At 51.9% G+C, this 17,702-nt stretch overlaps 1 protein-coding gene across 1 annotated transcript; it reads left to right on the forward strand.

Moving 5' to 3' along the window:
• Positions 1 to 8,684: 8,684 nt before the first annotated feature.
• On the forward strand, positions 8,685 to 17,254 carry APLN (apelin). The gene is made up of 3 exons (XM_072815363.1): positions 8,685 to 9,073; positions 15,071 to 15,242; positions 15,904 to 17,254. Exons 1-2 carry the CDS (start codon positions 9,007 to 9,009, stop codon positions 15,235 to 15,237), a joined length of 234 nt encoding a protein of 77 aa, XP_072671464.1. The 5' UTR covers positions 8,685 to 9,006; the 3' UTR covers positions 15,238 to 15,242; positions 15,904 to 17,254.
• The last annotated feature ends 448 nt before the right edge of the window (positions 17,255 to 17,702 follow it).

Genomic DNA, 17,702 nt, shown 5'->3' on the forward strand with positions numbered 1-17,702 from the left:
GGGCATTATCCAGGTGGGCCCTAAATTTATTTATTTTTAAATATTTTATTTATTTGAGAGAGATAGTGTGCATGCACGCACACATGGGGAGGAGGAGGGGGAAGGGGGAGGGGCAGAGGCAGAGGGAGAAGCAGATTCCCTGCTGAACAGGGAGCCCCAGGGCTCAATCCCAGGACCCTGGGATCAGGACTTGAGCCAAAGGCAGATGCTTAACCAACTGAGCCACCCAGGCACCCCCAAGTGGGCCCTAAATTTAATGACAAGTGTCTTTATAAGTGAGGCAAAGCGAGATCACAAAGAAGAGGAGAAGGTAATGGGAAGATGATGCAGCCCCAAGCCAAGGAAGCATGGAGGCATCAGAAGCTGAAGAAAGCAAGGAAAGATTCTCCCCGCAGAGACTTCTTGATCAGACTTCTGGCCTCCAGGACTGAGAGTACATTTCTGTTGTTTTAAGGCCCATGATTTCTGTTAATCTATTACAGCAGTCTTGGGAAACTAATACATGAGATTTTTCTGTAAAATGACTACTTTTCTTTTTCTTCCTCCCCCCCACCCTGAAATGTTATTATTGTTTGTTTGTTTGTTTGTTTGTTTATGAGAGACATGCACAGAGAGGCAGAGACAGGCAAAGGGAGAAGCAGGCTCCACGCAGGGAGCCTGATGCGGGACTTGATCCCAGAACCCCAGGATCACACCTTGGGCCGAAGGCAGACGCTCAACTGCTGAGCCACCCAGGTGTTCCAAAATGTTACTTTTTAAAGGTCGGTACACTATTGTACTTTCTTTATGTATTCAGGAAATTTATGAAATTTATGAAAGGCAAAAAAGAGAGAAGCTGAGAAAGTCTCAGCCTATGACTAGGGTTAGGATCCATGTGATGATTGGTACCAATCTCTGATCACTTTAGGGGTATAAGCTTGGATTTGGGATGGGGCAAAACTGACCCAGATTACCCCTCTGACTTTAACCTCATTATTTCAAAGCTCTAAGCCCATAAATCAAACCAGCATAGACTCAACATCTAGTCTCCAACAGTCTTTGCTCTGGCTCAGTACACAAAGGTACCAGATTTGAGATCAGATAACATCAGTCCAGATAAAACTACCTGGCAAAGTAAGAGAGAGGTCCGATGGCCCACTCGGCCTTGGAGATAAACCTGCTCATTCAGGAGTGGCTATCCTAGGGCCACTCACAAGGACCTTACTGCCTGAGGAAGGAATTTGCATGCTTCCCCTGGGAGACTAGGGTATTTATAGACCCTAGAGGGGAGGAAGGATGGAGGCCCCTGGGAGACGTCATAGAGGATGTGCAGAGGAAATGAAGCTGTTCTGAAAGACCAGCAGGAGGAACAGGGACCTGTGTGGCTCTGGGACAGGCCAAAGGATCAGAAGGACCTGAGCAGGAGGCAAGGAAAAGGCTGTGACTGTGGGGCTGGGATGGCAGCAGGAGCAGAGCGGTAGTTCTTCACCTTTTTGGGAGGGTCTCTATTAGGACTCATTCTGCTAGTAAACAGTGATCCCTTTGAAGACATTTGAAAGACATGGCTGATTATCTAAATTCCATTGCCATAATATTTTTCAGGAACATGATTATTATGTTGAATGAGGTCTGTGTGCAGAATATATGTAGTTTGCAAAGAAGTTGGAAGAAACATGTAAGTGGAATAAGCATTTCTGGGACATTGGAGCCCCTTAGGGAGTGGCCGAAAGGTGCCATCATGGAGGGTTTTAGCAAGCAGTGGGGCTCAGATATAGTGAGAAATACTGGAGACGTAAACAGAAGTAGTGCAGTTATGTTGCCACATGGCTACTTCTCTCATTTTTGCAAAAGTGATAACTTATAATGGTTAGTATTTGACTGTGTGCTTGGGAAAAGGGCAAGAGTGAGAGACAGGATGTCCGTCTATGGGCAGAGTTAGGATCTGTTGGTGATCAGGATTAGGAGGCACTGGACACCAAGGTGAGAGGGGAATCACGCAGCTAGATGAAGAAGAAATCTTGGCAAAGTTCAACAACTCCCAACAACCAGGCTTTTTCCTCCGAATGGCTGTGAAAGTCTTTTGAGTCATAGACTAGGTTCCAGGCTAGGTTCTGTATAATTAATGTCATGCTCTCTGATCAAAATGGTCAGAGCCACCCCCACAGTGGGTAAGCTCATAACTGAATACGTCTTAAGCATCTATCTGCTCTATGGCAAGCATTGTGTTGGTTGCTCTAGTGGATATAGATGAGTTAGAAAGCTCAACTCTGGCCAATAGAATTCAAAAGACAAATGCTTAGTAACAAGACAGTGAAAATTCCTGTTCTCTGCCTGTGCTTAACCAAGCAAAGATCATTTGTCATGGAGCTAGTTGGTGAGGAAATCAAGTAGTAGCTAGCCTCTTCTGCTGCTTTTCAAGTTCCCGCTAAGAACCTCTAGAGACGGGCAGCTTTGGGGCTCTTTTGAAATACTTTTTACTGTTGCTGTTATGAACTTCTTGGCTCATTAATTTAGCTTAAGTCTTAGGGAACAAACTGGAAGAGTGATATTTAAAACACACAGTATTATGAGTGTTCTGGAAGGGCTGGGTTGTGGAATGAGGGTTCCTTTGCCTAACTACAGAGTCCTGAGTGTCTTCACAGCCCGTGGGGGGGGGGGCACTGCTCAGCCAGTGAGCCAGAGCTCTCCGCTGGGAAGGCATGGAGGGAAAAGTAGGAGAAGGGAGTTACTTAGACCTAGATCCTCATCCTGACTTAGCCATGAGCTTTCTGGTAACCTTGGGCAAGTCACTATTCCCTTGTGGGCCTCAGTTTCCCCATCTACATAACGAGGGAGTCAGGGCTGTTTCTGTTATGAGATTTCTCTGATCACTGGCCAGGCTCATCATTCTCCAGATGCCCTCTCCCCACTATACTTTTTACATCACTCCAGTAAAAAGCACCACTACACAACTGGGGCTGGGTGACACTCACATCTTTTTGTTACTGCTGCTGTCAGTATTGCTCTAAGAACCCACTGGACAAGTTGTGATGATTTTGCCCAAATAAAAGTGTTCAAATCAGGACATGATATAGATCATAAACCCAGAGTGATTATTAACATGACTATGCAGTTCCTTTCTGCAATCAATGAACATTTATTAAGTATTTGCTTTGGAAACCAATACTGCTGGTGAGGACACAAAAATGAGTAAGACACAGTATTACTATTGCATAGTATTGGTAAGACATATACATAAATATCTATGAGAACATATAACATTTGTATAACGTTTGCCTCACTAGGAGACCCGAGCATTGTACCAAGTACTTTATAGGTGTAGATTTTTTTTAAAGATTTTATTTATTTATTCATGAGAGACACAGACAGAGAGAGGCAGAGACACAGGCAGAGGGAGAAGCAGGCTCCCTGCAGGGAACCCGATGTGGGACTCGATCCCAGGACTCCAGGACCATGCCCTGGGCCAAAGGCAGGCGCTAAACTGCTGAGCCATCTAGGGATGCCTATATGTATAGATTTATTTAATCCTTCCAGTAACGCAGGGAGCTAAGTATTAGCCCTTTCTTCAGATGAAGAACCTAAGACTAAGAAAGAGCAAATAATTTGCCCCAAGTTACTTATTTAGTAAGTGACAAAGCTGCCTTACTGCAGAACCCATATGCTTAACCATTACTGCTTCACTGCTTCCTCAATTCAAGACAGGATGAGTTCAGCCCTCTAAGTGCAAATAAAGTGAGCCTTCAAGAAGAGAACAGGACACTTGGAGAGCCCAATTCAGGAAGGTTAAGAAAAGCTTTCTTTCCAAAGTTTCTGGACCCACCTCAATAGCTTTCGCTGCTTGTTCTTTTGTTTCAAATTCCACAAAGGCAAATTCCTTTGGATCTCCAGTAGATTTATAATGTGGTATACTTACATAAACAATAGTGCCACATCCCCTAAATACTCTTTCAATCCAACTGTGATTAACGTCTTTGAGAAGTAATTCCTATGATAAATTAGAAGAAATATTAAATAGACACATACTCTTTCTCAAGGTCAATACATTTTTACTTGTAATATTTTAAAAAGATTTTATTTATTTATTCATTAGAGACACAGAGAAGCAGAGACATAGGCAGAGGGAGAAGCAGGCTCCCTGTGGGGAGCCCGATGCGGGACTCTATCCCAGGACTTCAGGATCATGACCTGAGTCAAAGGCAGATGCTCAACCACTGAGCCACCCAGGTGCCCCTGTAATATTTTTTAAGTGCAAATAAAGTGATATATGGGGCTAAAGATGTGAGAATTTGCTTTTCAAAGCTCAGTGAGGGAAGAGCCTTCAGTGAAGGCTTTTGAAGTTAGGCAGGCCTGAGAAAACCTCTGTTGCCTCATCTGTGAAATGGGGATGATAAGGAATAGGACTACTTCATAGGTATGAGGGTTAAATGAATTAGCACATGTAAAGCATTTAGAACAGTGCTTGACACATGGCACATGTTCAATAAATTTTAGCTACATCAGCAGCAGCAGCAGCATCTTTGGGGACAGGCAGAGAGGAATGGGCTGCAACAGGATCGCACTCTGTCTGTGGTTTCAGTGGCTGGACCCACAGGTTAAAAGTTGGGTTGTAAGTTGCCAAAGGTAATCCCTTTTTGCATTGACTTTGAAACAGGGTGAGCTCTATTTAGAGCAGGTAAATGAAAGTCACTAGAGTATCTCCTGGCTCAAAAGGGCAAAGCTTGATAGTACCTTAGGATGGTACATTGTCTCCCAAAGGCCTCCATTAAAATGAATACCACACCCAGGAGGCAAAACCTCAAGCCACCATCACACATTAACTCCCTGAATCAAGTACATTCATCAGATTGGCTCCAGCAGAGATCGGTGCTTTTGGGGAATAAGACAGTGAGCAGTTGTGATGGCTACTAAAAAGACATGTGTGGATGGAGCAGAGCAAACACAGAGCCTTTCCTTCTGGATCAGTTTCAAGAGGCCAGAGGTGAGAGACCAGAGCCCTAAGTGGGAGGGGCATATCAGGAAGAAGAGAAAACTAACATTGAATTGAATAAGCAACTGTTATAGACTAGGGACCACACTGCTGAATTCTTTACTTGCATTATCTCATTTAATCTTGCAAGCATAATAAGGTAGGTACTATTACTACCCTCATTTAACAGCTGAAGAAACGGAGTCTCAGAGAGGTTAGATAACTTTTCCAAGGCCACACAGTTAATGAATGGGATTGAGGAGGTGGAATTTGAATTTGGTTATTTGAAGTTCCAAAAGCTGAGCTCTTTCTAATATACCACAGTGAACAGAATGCTGGATGAGTCAACTGAACGGCATTAACTGGTGGTGGTGACATAGGATGCTAAGCAATGCTGAATAGCTTGTGCATAGCAGTGATGAGGGTGACAAGTCACAGAGGGGCTTCACATAGGTCAGTTATCTCATCTCCGTGGCCAGTAATACACTGAGTCCTACCCTTACCCCCAGGATTGCTCCTGACTTTGATTGGAACCTGAGTCTTGTCCCTGACAGCCAATCCTCATGTGCAACAATGCACTTCACACCTGTTTGCTGCCTCGGGGCAGGAGAGTGGGGGAGGTTTCATGTACCTCCTCCTCACTCCTGAAGAAATGCCTTAAAATGTTTATTTGCTGATATTAACTCAATATCATCTTCCTCTTCCTTGAACAAATGAACAAAGGCAGCAGAGAGCTATGCCAGCAGTTATTCCTTCAACAAGCAGTTTCCAAGTGCCAACTCTATGTGCTAGGCACTGTCTAGGTACTATTGTTCCGGTGACCTTAAAGTCTAGTGAGTGGAGACAGATATGAAAATCGGTCATTGAATATGACATTAAGAATATATGGGAGGGGGCACCTGGGTGGCTCTGTGGTTGAGTGTCTGCCTTTGGCTCAGGTCTTGATTTCTGGGTCCTCAGATGGAGTCCTGCATCAGGCTTCCCACAGGAAGTCTGCTTCTCCCTCTGCCTATGTCTCTGCCTCTCTCTGTGTGTCTCTCATGAATAAATAAATAAATAAATAAATAAATAAATAAAATTTAAAAAAATATGAGAGCCCGTGGGGCTGTCAGAGTGAGCAATCAGAGTTGCATTCCTTGCCTCACATGCCTCAATACCAGAATGGGTATGCTGGTGGTGGACCCTCTCCACAGGCCCGCAAAGCAAGACATGCAAATATGAAAGTACTCCCAACTCATTTCAGGAGTAACTGCAGGTACTGCAGCCATATGAAAGGTATAGCCATAGCTGTGATGAAGAGGACAAAGTCTCTGTGGGCAAGAGTGGCCTGAAAAAGGAGGAAGATGAGATCTGGGACTGAAAAAATGGGTGCAATTTGGTTAAATGGAGAGAAGGATTAGATTAAAAGATGATTCCCCCTTGTGTTCAGCTCTTTAAATCTTGCTTTTAAATGCGTGCCTTCTATTTGCTGAGTGCTGCTTGCCTTGAACACTATTGTTTGCTTTTGTATTTTTTTTTCCCTTGAGCATTTTGAAGATTAGGTAAAGTGGGAAAAAAGATTACAGAAAAAGGAAGAATGAATGAGGTGCTTTAACCCAGCACTGTCTGATAGAGCTTTCTGCAATGATTGGAAGCTTCTATTCTGTGCTGTCCAATTCAGTAGCCACTGGCCACATGTTGCTAGTAAGCAACTGAAATGAGGCCAGTGTCATGGAGGCAATGACTTTTTCAATTTATTTTAAATGTTATCCATTATCTACTGTATTGGAAAGCACAGCTCTAACTGCTTAACCAATAGCCCATTACACACCCTAGTAAAGGTGCGATTAAATATAAACGCTTCTATTAATCTAGTTTTGGGGGCACTCATTTGGGGTTGCACAGGCTTGATCAATCAGGGGCTGGAGGATCACGGTTCTTCAAAATGACCCTACAAGGGTTTATTCCCTATTTGCACTGTGCCTTCAGGTACTTTATCTCATTTAATCCCATTACAAACCTGAAGAGGGGAGGCTGGAGATGATCATCCTCATGAAATCCAGTAAGTAGGTGACACTAGTAAGGTCCTACAGCAGATAAGGGTGGAGACCAGAGGCCAGGTGGGTGTTTTTCCTCCTGATTGAAAGACTCTTTCCAGGGGAAAGGCACCAGGGGAAATGATGTCATATTACAAACGCCCACTGCTCACAGCATAGGCCTTATGGATGATGTGCTCTGCCTCACATGTCTCTGCCTTTTTCCTACTGTACTGTGGCTAATGGGGCCATAGACTATTAACATGAACCCTATTTTATTCCCTTCGTACTGCCTTGATTGAAGCAATCGGGATGTTTTTTTTTCCTGAAGTTCATTCATATATTCAAAATTGTGTATTGAGCATCAACCTCATCCCAGTCAGTGTTCTAGGTTTGGGGATACAGCTGTGAACAAAGCAGAGATCCCTTTCTTGTGGACCTGACAGTTTTGGTGGTAGGGGGAGGGGGTATGGACAATAAATAAATCGTGTATATATTGGATTATTTCAACATTTTAAAAAGATTTTAAATATACCAGCATCTCACATCTCTTATGGCACACATACACACTGTCCTGTTTGTGTGTGTGTATATGTGTGTGTGTGTGTGTAAATCTGGACCTGCACTTAAAGAATCTGCCTGGCTAGCTGAAATGTGGAAACACCTTTCGATGTAGTCTTTTAACATGTGTTGAGTGCCACCTATGTGCGGAGTCTGATACTGGGAACTTTGGAAAGATGCAGAAGAATGAGAAGACAAGGTCCTGTCTTAGGGGGTTCCCAGCCCAGTGAAAGAGGCAGTCCCTTCCTTTAGGAGCTCCCAGACTGTAAGAGCTGACAGTCTAGCTTGGGAAGGCAAACAACTTCAAGACCCTGTTACAAAGGGGAATCCCAAGTAGGGGCAAAATGAATCCAGCCTAGACTGTTCAGAGCTGGGTAAACTCTATCATGATGATGGGGAACAAGAAAGGGGCACCCTAGAAGCTGCTGCTTGTCCCAACGGCAAAGAGGAGGATCCGGGGGCAAGGGGGCAGGCTTTCCCGGATTACTGTTACCCTGGAGAGTCTTCTGGATGAGATGAGATTTGAGGTGCTATTGCAAGAATGAAGAACTGGGAGGCAGGATGGGGTGGGGTGGGCATTGCAGGTAGAAGATGCCTCCGGGGGCCCTGGGCAATTAAACAGTCTTGGGCATAAGCCTGGACAGTTAGCCCCAAGACAAACCCAGCTGAAGATGCAGAGGAGAAAGGAGGGCTAATGGGAGGAGGTGGATCTTGGCTGGGGAGGGGCAGAGGGAAGGAGCCTGGTCAGAGGTGGAGGGGATGAGTGGGGGCAGCCTGGGCTGAGTCCTCCCAGGAGTGCCCCGGTTCCTTGACAGCCATTAAGGAAGCGAGGTGAGAAAGAGTTAAGTGTGCCCCTCCACCGCCCCAAATGCTTCCTGTGTTTGAAATCCTTCAGGTCTCCTAAACCCTCTGGCCCCAGGCCAGGAGGGCATTGTCCTGGGAGCCGTTGTGGGTTGTCAGAACGGCCGTGTCGCCTTTGTTGTGTGGCCACCTCGAGGTTCCCTCTCGCTCCCTGGCTGAGGCTGCAGAATGCGTGCTGGGAGGGGGGCGGTGCGGGAGGCTCGCTCCCTCTCCCTCTTCCTGGCCCCCCCTCCAGCCCTCCCGATGACCACATGACCAAGTGGGCTCGTGGCCAAGCCACAAGCTACAAAATGCAGCCCCTGGAGTGAGCGGGGAGCATTCTCGCTGGCAGCCTGGGCCCTGGGCAGTTGGAAGCCGCCGCCGAGCAGCCAGCCTCCTGGAAAGAGCTCGCCTCTGTCCCCAGAGCCGCCAGCCGAGGCCAGCTTGGCGGCGCTGCCCCCGCGGCAGGAGAGGGAGGCTGCAGGAGAGGAGGCGGCGAGCGAGCGCGGCAGCTGGCCAGCCTGCGGCGCAGCCCCGGAGCCACGCGAGCTCCGCGCCCGCCCGCACGCACGCACGACCCGCGGCTCGCGCCTCTCCTCGCCTCGGGGCGCCCGGCCAGGGCTGCAGCGGCCGCCGAGGAGCAGCATGAATCTGCGGCGCTGCGTGCAGGCGCTCCTGCTGCTCTGGCTCTCTCTGACCGCGGCGTGTGGAGGTGAGTGCGTGCCCGGCCACTCGCCCGCGTGCCCCTCGCCGCGCTCCTGGACCACAGCCGACGCCCTCCCTTCCCTCCGCCCCCAACTCGCGCGCTCTCCGCCTCCCGGACCCGGGCACAAGCCGAGCAGGAGCAGCCACGCGCCAGCCGCGCCGGGCCGCAGACTGACTGACGGGGCGCCTTGGGCCGGGACCGGCGGGGGAGAGGGAGGGGAGGGGCGGCTGTGGGGGGTTGTTGGCGGGGAGGGTGCTCCGCTCGGTCTCAGGCATCACCCGCCCGGTGCCTCGCCCCTCTCCGCGGCCGCGAGAAGTCCGCGGAGCTGCCGGCCGCGGGTGTGCGCCCGGGCTCCCGCTCCCCGCACCCCACGTGGTGGCGGGTATGTGTGGGTGTGGGTAAGCTGGGGAGCATGTCCGGCTCCCCATGGATCAATCAGTGAGTGAAGGGAGCTGACCTGAGCCTGGTGGGCTGGCCTCCCGAGTTGAAGGTTTTCCGGCCCCTGGAGGCTAGGGGCTGCGCGCCGGGCCCGGGGTGCGGGCCACTCGGGATGATGTGCCAAGATGCAGACGTGACACTTGTTGCATAGGCAGGAGCGCGCGGCGGGGGCGGCGGCGTGGAGCCCAGCTGTTGCTCCTTTCAGCCTGCATGTGAGCAGAGGCAGGGCCTGGCCAAGCTGGTCTTCTCTTCCTCGCCCTAAGGTCCTATCTGCTCTGCTCTCCTGCTCCCACACAGGAGGCTCTCCCCACACACTCCGCGCCTCCCCAAGGACTCATTCTCCGATATCCTGGCTCCGGCTTTTACTCGGCCCCAGGCACAGGCGCCCCTCACCTTAGTCCCCTTGTCTCCAGGCACCAAACCAGGAAGCATGCGCCTGACTGGACACCTCCGTGCAATCCTGGGAGGGGAGACATTTCTCCCCCACCTGCCCACATCCCCCACCTGGCATACTTGGCACTAGTGCTCCCTTGCTCTCCCCAAACCTGGCCCCACGGATGCCCTGGCAGCCCCAGCCCAGGCTGCCTGTTCCCTGTGCAGTCAGTGTCTCCTAGGGCTGTCAGCTCCTACCTCGGGGTGCCACAGTCCTGTGATCTGGCTGTCACTGCTGCCTGCCTGACACACAGAAGGGGAAAGGCCACAACCAGGTGGACTAATGGCACTGCCAGGGCTGGAGTCACAGGAAGGTGGGAGCAGAGGGAAGGAGAAGGCAGGGCAGCAGGTTTCCTAGATGAAGAGCATGGGGCCCTACTTACTTCCAGACCCTCCAGAGCAGGACGGTGGCCTGCAGCCCAGGAGCCTCTGAGGGGCCTGGCGGGGCTCCACCTCTCTCTCTTTGCAGGCTGCCTCCTCTCTCTGCTCTTGCCTTTTGGCACTGCCCTCGCCCTGGGAGCACTGCCTGGCTTCTCAGGAATGTACATTGATTGGCTCTGGCCCCCCTTCCTTCAGCTAGCTATCCAGTGGTCTTCTTCAGGACCCAAGTGCTGGGTCAGCCTCTTCCTTGGTAAGAAGGGAGCAGGCTTTTCCTCAAAAACTCTTGTCAGGCAGGCAAAGAGAGAGCAAAAGATATGAATGAAGGACACCACATGGGCCTGCCCTCCAGGCACTTACCATCCAATGCAGTTGGCAAGACGAGACACCCACATGACACCACCACTGGCAAACAGTACAAAGTTGTACCTTCAGGGAAGAAAAAATGGGTACAGCGAAGGCATCCCAGAGGAAGCTGAGGCTTCCTGATCTGCATACTTGGTGGTCCCCCAGAGCCTATGTGGGGACCCTTTGGCAACTGACCACCACTAGGACCCTTTTGGGGGTCCAGCTGGTTAAGGGAACAGCCAGTTTCAAGGGAGGGAACACTGTGTTTGGCCCAGACCCCACTGCCTCTTGCTGTAAGTCACCCTTCTTCATTAGATCATCTAGCTTCGTGCCCTTATGTGGGTAAATCTGTTGCCTTCACATTTTGCTTCAGCCTGGCACTGGACACTTCCAAGGCTCTCACTGCTGTCTCCACCCCATGACATCTTTAGGAGCCAAGGAGGGACCCTTCTGTGCAGGTGGCCACCGGCCAAGAGTCCAGGTACTCATGTCCTGCTCCTCCTGCCTCCTATCCTGGGACCCCAGAACCACCTTGCCCTCAGCCCAGACTTGCATGCTTTCCCCAGCCAGAGTCTCCAGTCAAAGTCCCAGGCCCAGGGGCACCTGGGTGGCACAGTCGGTTGAGTGGTCGACTCTTGGTTTTTGCTCAGGTTGTGATCTCAGGGTCATGAGATCAAGCCCTCTCACCCCCTTATTGGGCTCTGTGCCCAGAAGGAAGTCTGCTTGAGATTCTTTCTCCTTCCTCTGCCTCTCCTGCTCCTGCGCTCTCTCTCTCAAATAAATAGTTTTTAAAATAGTCCCAGACCTGAAAATCTTGCTTCCTCCACAATACACTATGTCCCAACTTGGAATGTCCCCCTCTCCCTTCACTGAACACACTCAAACTCCTCCACTGCCTCCTGACCTGGGATACACCTTGCTCTTCCGAGTCGGAGAGCTGCTGGGCCAGGGCCAAGTGTCCCTTGGTCTTTGTCTGAGCACCTCTCTCCCCTTCCTGCCCCCCTCTCTCCCCTTCCTTTTCCTCCGCCTTCTCCCCACCTCCTCAGCCATAGCTCCAAGCCTGCAGTCACAGTGCTAGTGTGAAGACAGCCTACTGTACCTCACCCTCTCAGGGAGGGGGCATCTCTCCTCCATCCCCAGTCCCTAAGTGCTAAGCACTCCTGTAACCTGAGTCAGGCCTCTGGGGCAAAAGACTAATGCATGTGAAGTGAATGGCCAGGCTGCCAGAATGTGGTGTGTCCAAGGGCAGCAGAGCTGGCATGGGAAGATAGCTCCGGCCAAGGGGGAGACAGCGGTGCTAAGCGGACCAAGGACGGGTGCCTCAGTTGGAGAGAGCTGCCATATCATACATAGAACAGTGGAGGGGGCATAGTCAGCGGGGTCCCTGCCACAGCACCCATGTGGGCTTTGAAAGCAGTCACAAGATAGACTGGACGGCAAGAGGAGAAACAGGTGCGTCATTCCTGGTGAGGCTGGCATGTTCCTGAAAAGTCACACACACCTCTTTGTGCATGGGCAGGCGGGGTTGGGAGTTTACACTGCACAACCATCAAACCCTGTCCACCCCTGGCTGTGGTGCTCCGTGGAGAGCTGCTGAGGCTTCCTTCAGGCTTCCTTCTGATGGTGCTTCAGAGAGCAGAGGCTCCAGGCCCTTTGGGCTTCAGATTCTTCCAGGGAGTTGCCCCAGCCTCCCTCTAAGTAGCAAATGAGTTAGAAGAAAATATTGAAGCATACTGAGAATGGCCCCTGTTTCTAGAGGGGAGATTCTTTGGGGCAGCCAGGACCTTTGCAGTGATGAGAATCAACAGCCTCTAAGTTGGACAGGATAAAGCCTGGGTTTCAGGTGTCAGCTTATCTCAGGGTGAACCAGACTCAGAATCCAAAGTAGGAGGAAACAGGTGGGTGATGGGATCATGGTGTGGGAGGAGCTACAGACTTCAGGCTACAAAGAAGACAGTGAGCCCCCCACCCGATGGGATGCAACGTGCCAGGGGCTTTCTGGGTGGCTGCTTTCTGGGGGTTGGCTGATTGTTCAGGAAGCTCAGGGGGGTTTTCTACAGGCTTGAAGTCTAGATGTCTCCCTGGCCAGAGTCTGAGCCACTCTCCCTGTTCTCCATCCTGGTTCTCGGCCTTCCCCCACTTAAGGCCTTTCAACCCTAGCCTTCCCTCCCTTACTGCCAGCAACACTCACAGTCCTAAGTACTGAATATTTTGAGGTAATGTCCTCCCCTACCCTCTTCTCCATGCCCACTCTACCCGTGGGGCTGTGCCTGTGCCATCGGCCCACCCTCACTCACCCCCAGTAGTAGAGGGCATGAACTGAAGAACCCAAGGCCCCTAGGGTCCTTCCCTGTGCCTGGCCACACCCTCAGCACAGTCCTTCCCACCCTGAGTATGACTCCTCATCAGCATCATTCCTATCCCCCTCAGTTGTCAGGGAGAGCCTTGAGGGGACCCCAAAACACAAGGCAGAAGCTGTAGCACCTGAGTTTGGGAGTGGGGTGGGGAGGCACTTAGTGAAGGCCCTTCCCTCCTCTCTCCTTCCCCAGTCCAGCCCTTTTGCAAATGGCTTTATGACAGACAGAAGTGGCCTCCTGCCCTACCTCCCCAAAGTGCGAATATAATTTGTGTTTTCATTGTCTCATTTGCGGTGATGGGTTTTAATTCTTATTAGGGGATGAGCTGACACATTAACCTACCCCAACCAGAAGCACGGAAGTGTGGCTGGCAAGCAGTGGGATCCTAATGGGCCTGTGACTTTTCTTGGGGAAGGTGGGTGGAGGACTAGAGTGTGCGCATGTGCGCAGTGGGCTTGCGTGTCTGAGAGAGCAGCAGGCCCTGGGAGCCTGGGTGGGGAGGGCCCAAAGGACAAGCCTCGCCTGCTTTTGGCCCAAGAGGAGGATAAATGCCTGGAAATTGTGTGCAAACGGAGGAGGAATCACTAGAGCCAAGGAGCCAACAGAGGAACCAGAGCATGGGGATGCTGGAGACAGGAGGAGGGAAAGGAAGAGCAGCCAGGGGCATGACTGGGGGGCTAGCAGCCAACGGGTGGTTATATGGAAACTGTGAGCTAGTTGTGGGGATGCCTGGATGGATGGAAATGGGGCTTTAGGGGCAGGGATACAGCTGAAGGCGAATCCGGTGGTGTGGGAGGAGAGAGACTGGGATTTGCGATCACTGACCTCAGAAGCCATATTTCTGCAGGCCAGCCCTGGACTTGGCATTGCACAAGTTCCCTGCAAGTCCACCTTCTGCCCAACACCATCTCATCTGCCTGTTCTTCCTGCTTCCAGAGGCCAGGCGTGTTTCTGAAGTGCAAGCCCACCTTCCGTGGCTGTCCTGCAGCCTTTATGAGAGCCTCCCTCACTACACTCAAGAGCATCCAGCACCACTTGGATTCTCTTGTCAGGCCTTGGCCTGGCATTTGGAGGCTTCTACTCTAAGCCAGATGTGGACAGATGTAGAGCAGAGTCCCAGAGAGTAGAAGAGAACTGGAATTTAAATGGAAGGAATTTACATCAGACACAGGGTAGAAGTGTGATCTGGGGATGAAAGGAGACAGGCATTCGGTGGGGAAGTGCCAGTAACAGTAGCCTACACCCCTCCTGATGCACAGACTTGCTGCTTCAAGTGGCCGTCCACTCACTGGGTCACTCATTCATTCTGATAATATTTATTGGCCTCTAAATCTGGTCACAGGCTGAATAGAACCCAGCTTAAGGCTCACAGAACCAGAGATGACTCCCCACCCCAGCCATACCCACAGGGAGATGACAGGGAACAAGGGAGCCTTAGTGAGGCTGAAACACTGATGAGGTGCCCAGGGGTGAGGTAGGAGATCTCAAAGTGGGTCACCTGCCTATTGAAGGATGTCAGAGCACAATGACGTGGTGTTCTGGATTTGCTGTAAAATACTTCCACTAAGAAAAAAGAGAAAAGGGATAACTAATGCATATGTGACTCCATCTGGATAGCTGTTGAACCCGGGTGATGGGTATGTGGTGGTAGGGGATTCATTTCATTGTATGCGTGAAATGTTTGAAGTGCATCTGTGATAAGGGTGCCATGGGGAGTTCTTGCTTGCTGTGCCCTAACCAAGTACAGACATATGCTCCAGATTGTACCCCCCCAATGATGTTCTAAATGAAGAACACGTTTGTCCCTGCCAGAAACGTGGTAGAACTGCCAAAAGGACATAAAGTCAGCTCCATAAATTACGAGATATGAGTAGTAGGTTTGGCCCAGGCCAGTGTAAAAATTGCAAACTGTTCACCAAGATGGAAGATAAAACCAAAGGGAAGCTTCAATGAGTACTACCTCGTGGAGACGTTGCCCCTACCGTGAGCCCGCAGCCCTCTGTCCATTCGCATCAGCCTCCCTAGCTAACAGGCTTTCCTCTTCCTGCAGGGCCGCTGCTGCAGCCTTCTGACGGCAAGGCGCTGGAGGAAGGCAATATCCGCCACCTGGTGCAGCCCAGAGGCTCGAGAAACGGACCGGGGCCCTGGCAGGGCGGTCGGAAGAAATTTCGCCGTCAGCGGCCACGCCTCTCCCATAAGGGCCCCATGCCTTTCTGAAGCAGGTACTTGAGCCTCTCTCTAGTCAGTGGGCAGCGGAAGGAGCAGGGGAGGGAAAGCCCGGAAGTTGAGTGACCCTGCTGCTTATTGCTGGCCAGACACCTGCACCAAGCAGTTCTGGGCCGGCACACAGCATAGGGGCTTCCAGAGTGCCCATCTTACCCCTGCATTTTACAGATGTGGAGACCAAGGCCTGGAGAGGAGCTGGCCGCCTGGGGCCAATCTCCACCTGGGGTTGTGCAGGCTGGCCCACTTGGAGAGTTCTAGAAGTCCTGGGGGGCCTTGAGAGCTGGAGAGGGGGGCCTCAGGGTATCCGACCCATGTGCAGGGTGGATCTTTACCAAAGAGGGGAGAGGGAGGCAGAGAGCCTTGCAGGGGTGGTGGGTGGGCAGCAGGCAGAGAACAGAAAGAGAGTTGCCCAGAGCCATAGGAAAGAAAGAAAAAATGCAAGCAGTAGCAGAGAAAGACAGGCCTGCTTGCCCCTGTGGCCGGGCCTGCTGTCTCACCCCTCCAGCCTGGACAAGGTGGCATCAACTCCCGGGCCTTGGGCTTAGGTTCAGGGTTGTGGGGAGAGGGGAACAAAGGCCGTCTCCTTTCCTTGCCCGGCTGGTTCCTTTGACCTAGGACATGCCAGTGACTTCTCTCTTGTCATTTTTGTCTCTTTAGGATGGAAGGGGCCCCCGAGTCGCCGCCTCCTGCAACTCTGGCTACTCCATAGATTGGTTTGCTTCTCTGGAGCCCTCACTTCCACTCGCCTCTCTTGTCGCACCTGTCCTCGCTGCTGATGGTCCTAGCTCTTCTCACCCACCGGCTTCCCCAAAGGCACAGTCCTGCCTCAGCGATGATTCCCTTTGTCTCCCACGGATCCGTTCAGCCCCTCTTCCTGGCCCTTCACTGGACTGACTTTGGAGACCAGGCTTCCCCTTTCTCTGGTCCCCGCCTCTCTCCCATCCAGCAGCCCAAGCTCCGCCCATAACCCTTCCTGCCTCCTGTGTGCCTGGGAAGGGGGGGTGGTACTGTGGGGGTTGGGAGGCCACCGCCTTCTTCAATGGGCTCCTGCCAGTCCCAGGCTTTGGAGTCCCATTGGCCCCTCACCCAGAGGTGCCGGTTGGAAGGGCTGAGGCATTGCGACGCAGACGGGGTGCTTAGGGGGACATTGCAATGGGGCTCGGTCCTCTGGCAAAAGGGAGAGGGGAAAAGCTTTGGGGAGGAGGAAGACTAGCTGCTGTGGCCATTTCCCCGGGCCGTGTTTGGCTTAAGGAAGAAACAAAGGAGAGGGGCTGTGAAGTACCTTGTCACCTCTGTCACCTTTTTTTGTCTCCTAACACTGCCCCCCACCCCACCTCCCAACTCCCTCCCTCCCTTGCCCGCTAGTTCAAGCTCTCTCGCTCAGGAGCTAAAGCCAAGCAGGGGTGTTTTTTGCCAAGAATCACAGAATGTCAGAGCCAAAAGGAACCTTGGCGATCACTTTGCTCAGACCCCTTATGCAAACTCCTGCGAAAGCAGGCCTGGAGAGGGTCGGTGATCTATTCAGGGTCACAGCTGAGCCAGAATGAGGACCCAGGTCTCCCTGCTCCCACTTGATGATGTCCTCTTCCCTCTTGATGATATCTTTTCGCAACACATTAAGTGCCTTTCTTGGGGTTGGGGCGGGCGGGGCTGAGAAGGAGGGGCAGCCATGAACTGCCCGGTTGTGGGGGGGACCCAGCTTCTCCTGCCTCCCCAGTCTGCCCCTGCCTGTCCTTCCCCAACCTGAGTTGCAAAGGTCCGGTCACTGGCCAGCTGCCCCACCTGCTGCACTTCCAGAGCCTTGGTATTCTCATAGGGGCCACCCAGGTACTGAGGCTTTCATTCCAACCCCTACTGACACTGATTTCTGGGAGCCAGCAGGGAGCCTTAATTGGCCTTCCCTTTGCATTGACTGGACCTTCTTTCCCAGTGGCCTTTCCTCCGGGGAGGGAAGAAGGAAGGAAGGAAGGAAGGAAGGAAGGAAGGAAGGAAGGAAGGAAGGAAGGAAGGAAGGAAGGAAGGAAAAAAAGAGGGAGGAAGTATAGGTCTGAGCAGGTTGCCTTCTCAGAGACCTCCCAGGAGGGAGGAAAGGGGAGACAAGAGCCTGATGGCCATCTATGTATGTGTGGGGACGGGGGAGTCAGGGCCCTCCGAGTCCCACAATAACCCCGACGTTGCCTAACTGCCTCTCCCCCTCACCTCTGCTGCTGCTAACGCTGCTGCTGCTGCTGCTACTGCTGCTGCTTCCAGGCCCACCCTGAGGAGGCAGCTGGGCACCTGCTTCCCCCACACCCCGTGGTCTGGATGTGGGGACTGGCCAGGGTCCAGAAAGCCTCTTCTGTCACTGATGCCCCCACCAGGGACTGGGCCTTCTTTCCCCTCCTCCTCTCTGCGTCTCCTGCCTCATCAGCTGCCAGGCCCCCTGGGGAAAGGGGGTAAGCTGGTAAAGTCCAGAG

This window comes from Canis lupus, chromosome X (genome assembly GCF_048164855.1).
Source record: "Canis lupus baileyi chromosome X, mCanLup2.hap1, whole genome shotgun sequence".
NCBI lineage: Eukaryota > Metazoa > Chordata > Mammalia > Carnivora > Canidae > Canis > Canis lupus.

What these genes read in the sequence shown, in the direction of transcription:
- APLN (XM_072815363.1), top strand. Translation starts at nt 9,007, where the DNA reads ATGAATCTGCGGCGCTGCGTGCAGGCGCTCCTGCTGCTCTGGCTCTCT. An exon ending in TCTGACCGCGGCGTGTGGAG is followed by an intron (nt 9,074 to 15,070) that starts GTGAGTGCGTGC and finishes CTCTTCCTGCAG; the next exon opens with GGCCGCTGCTGCAGCCTTCT.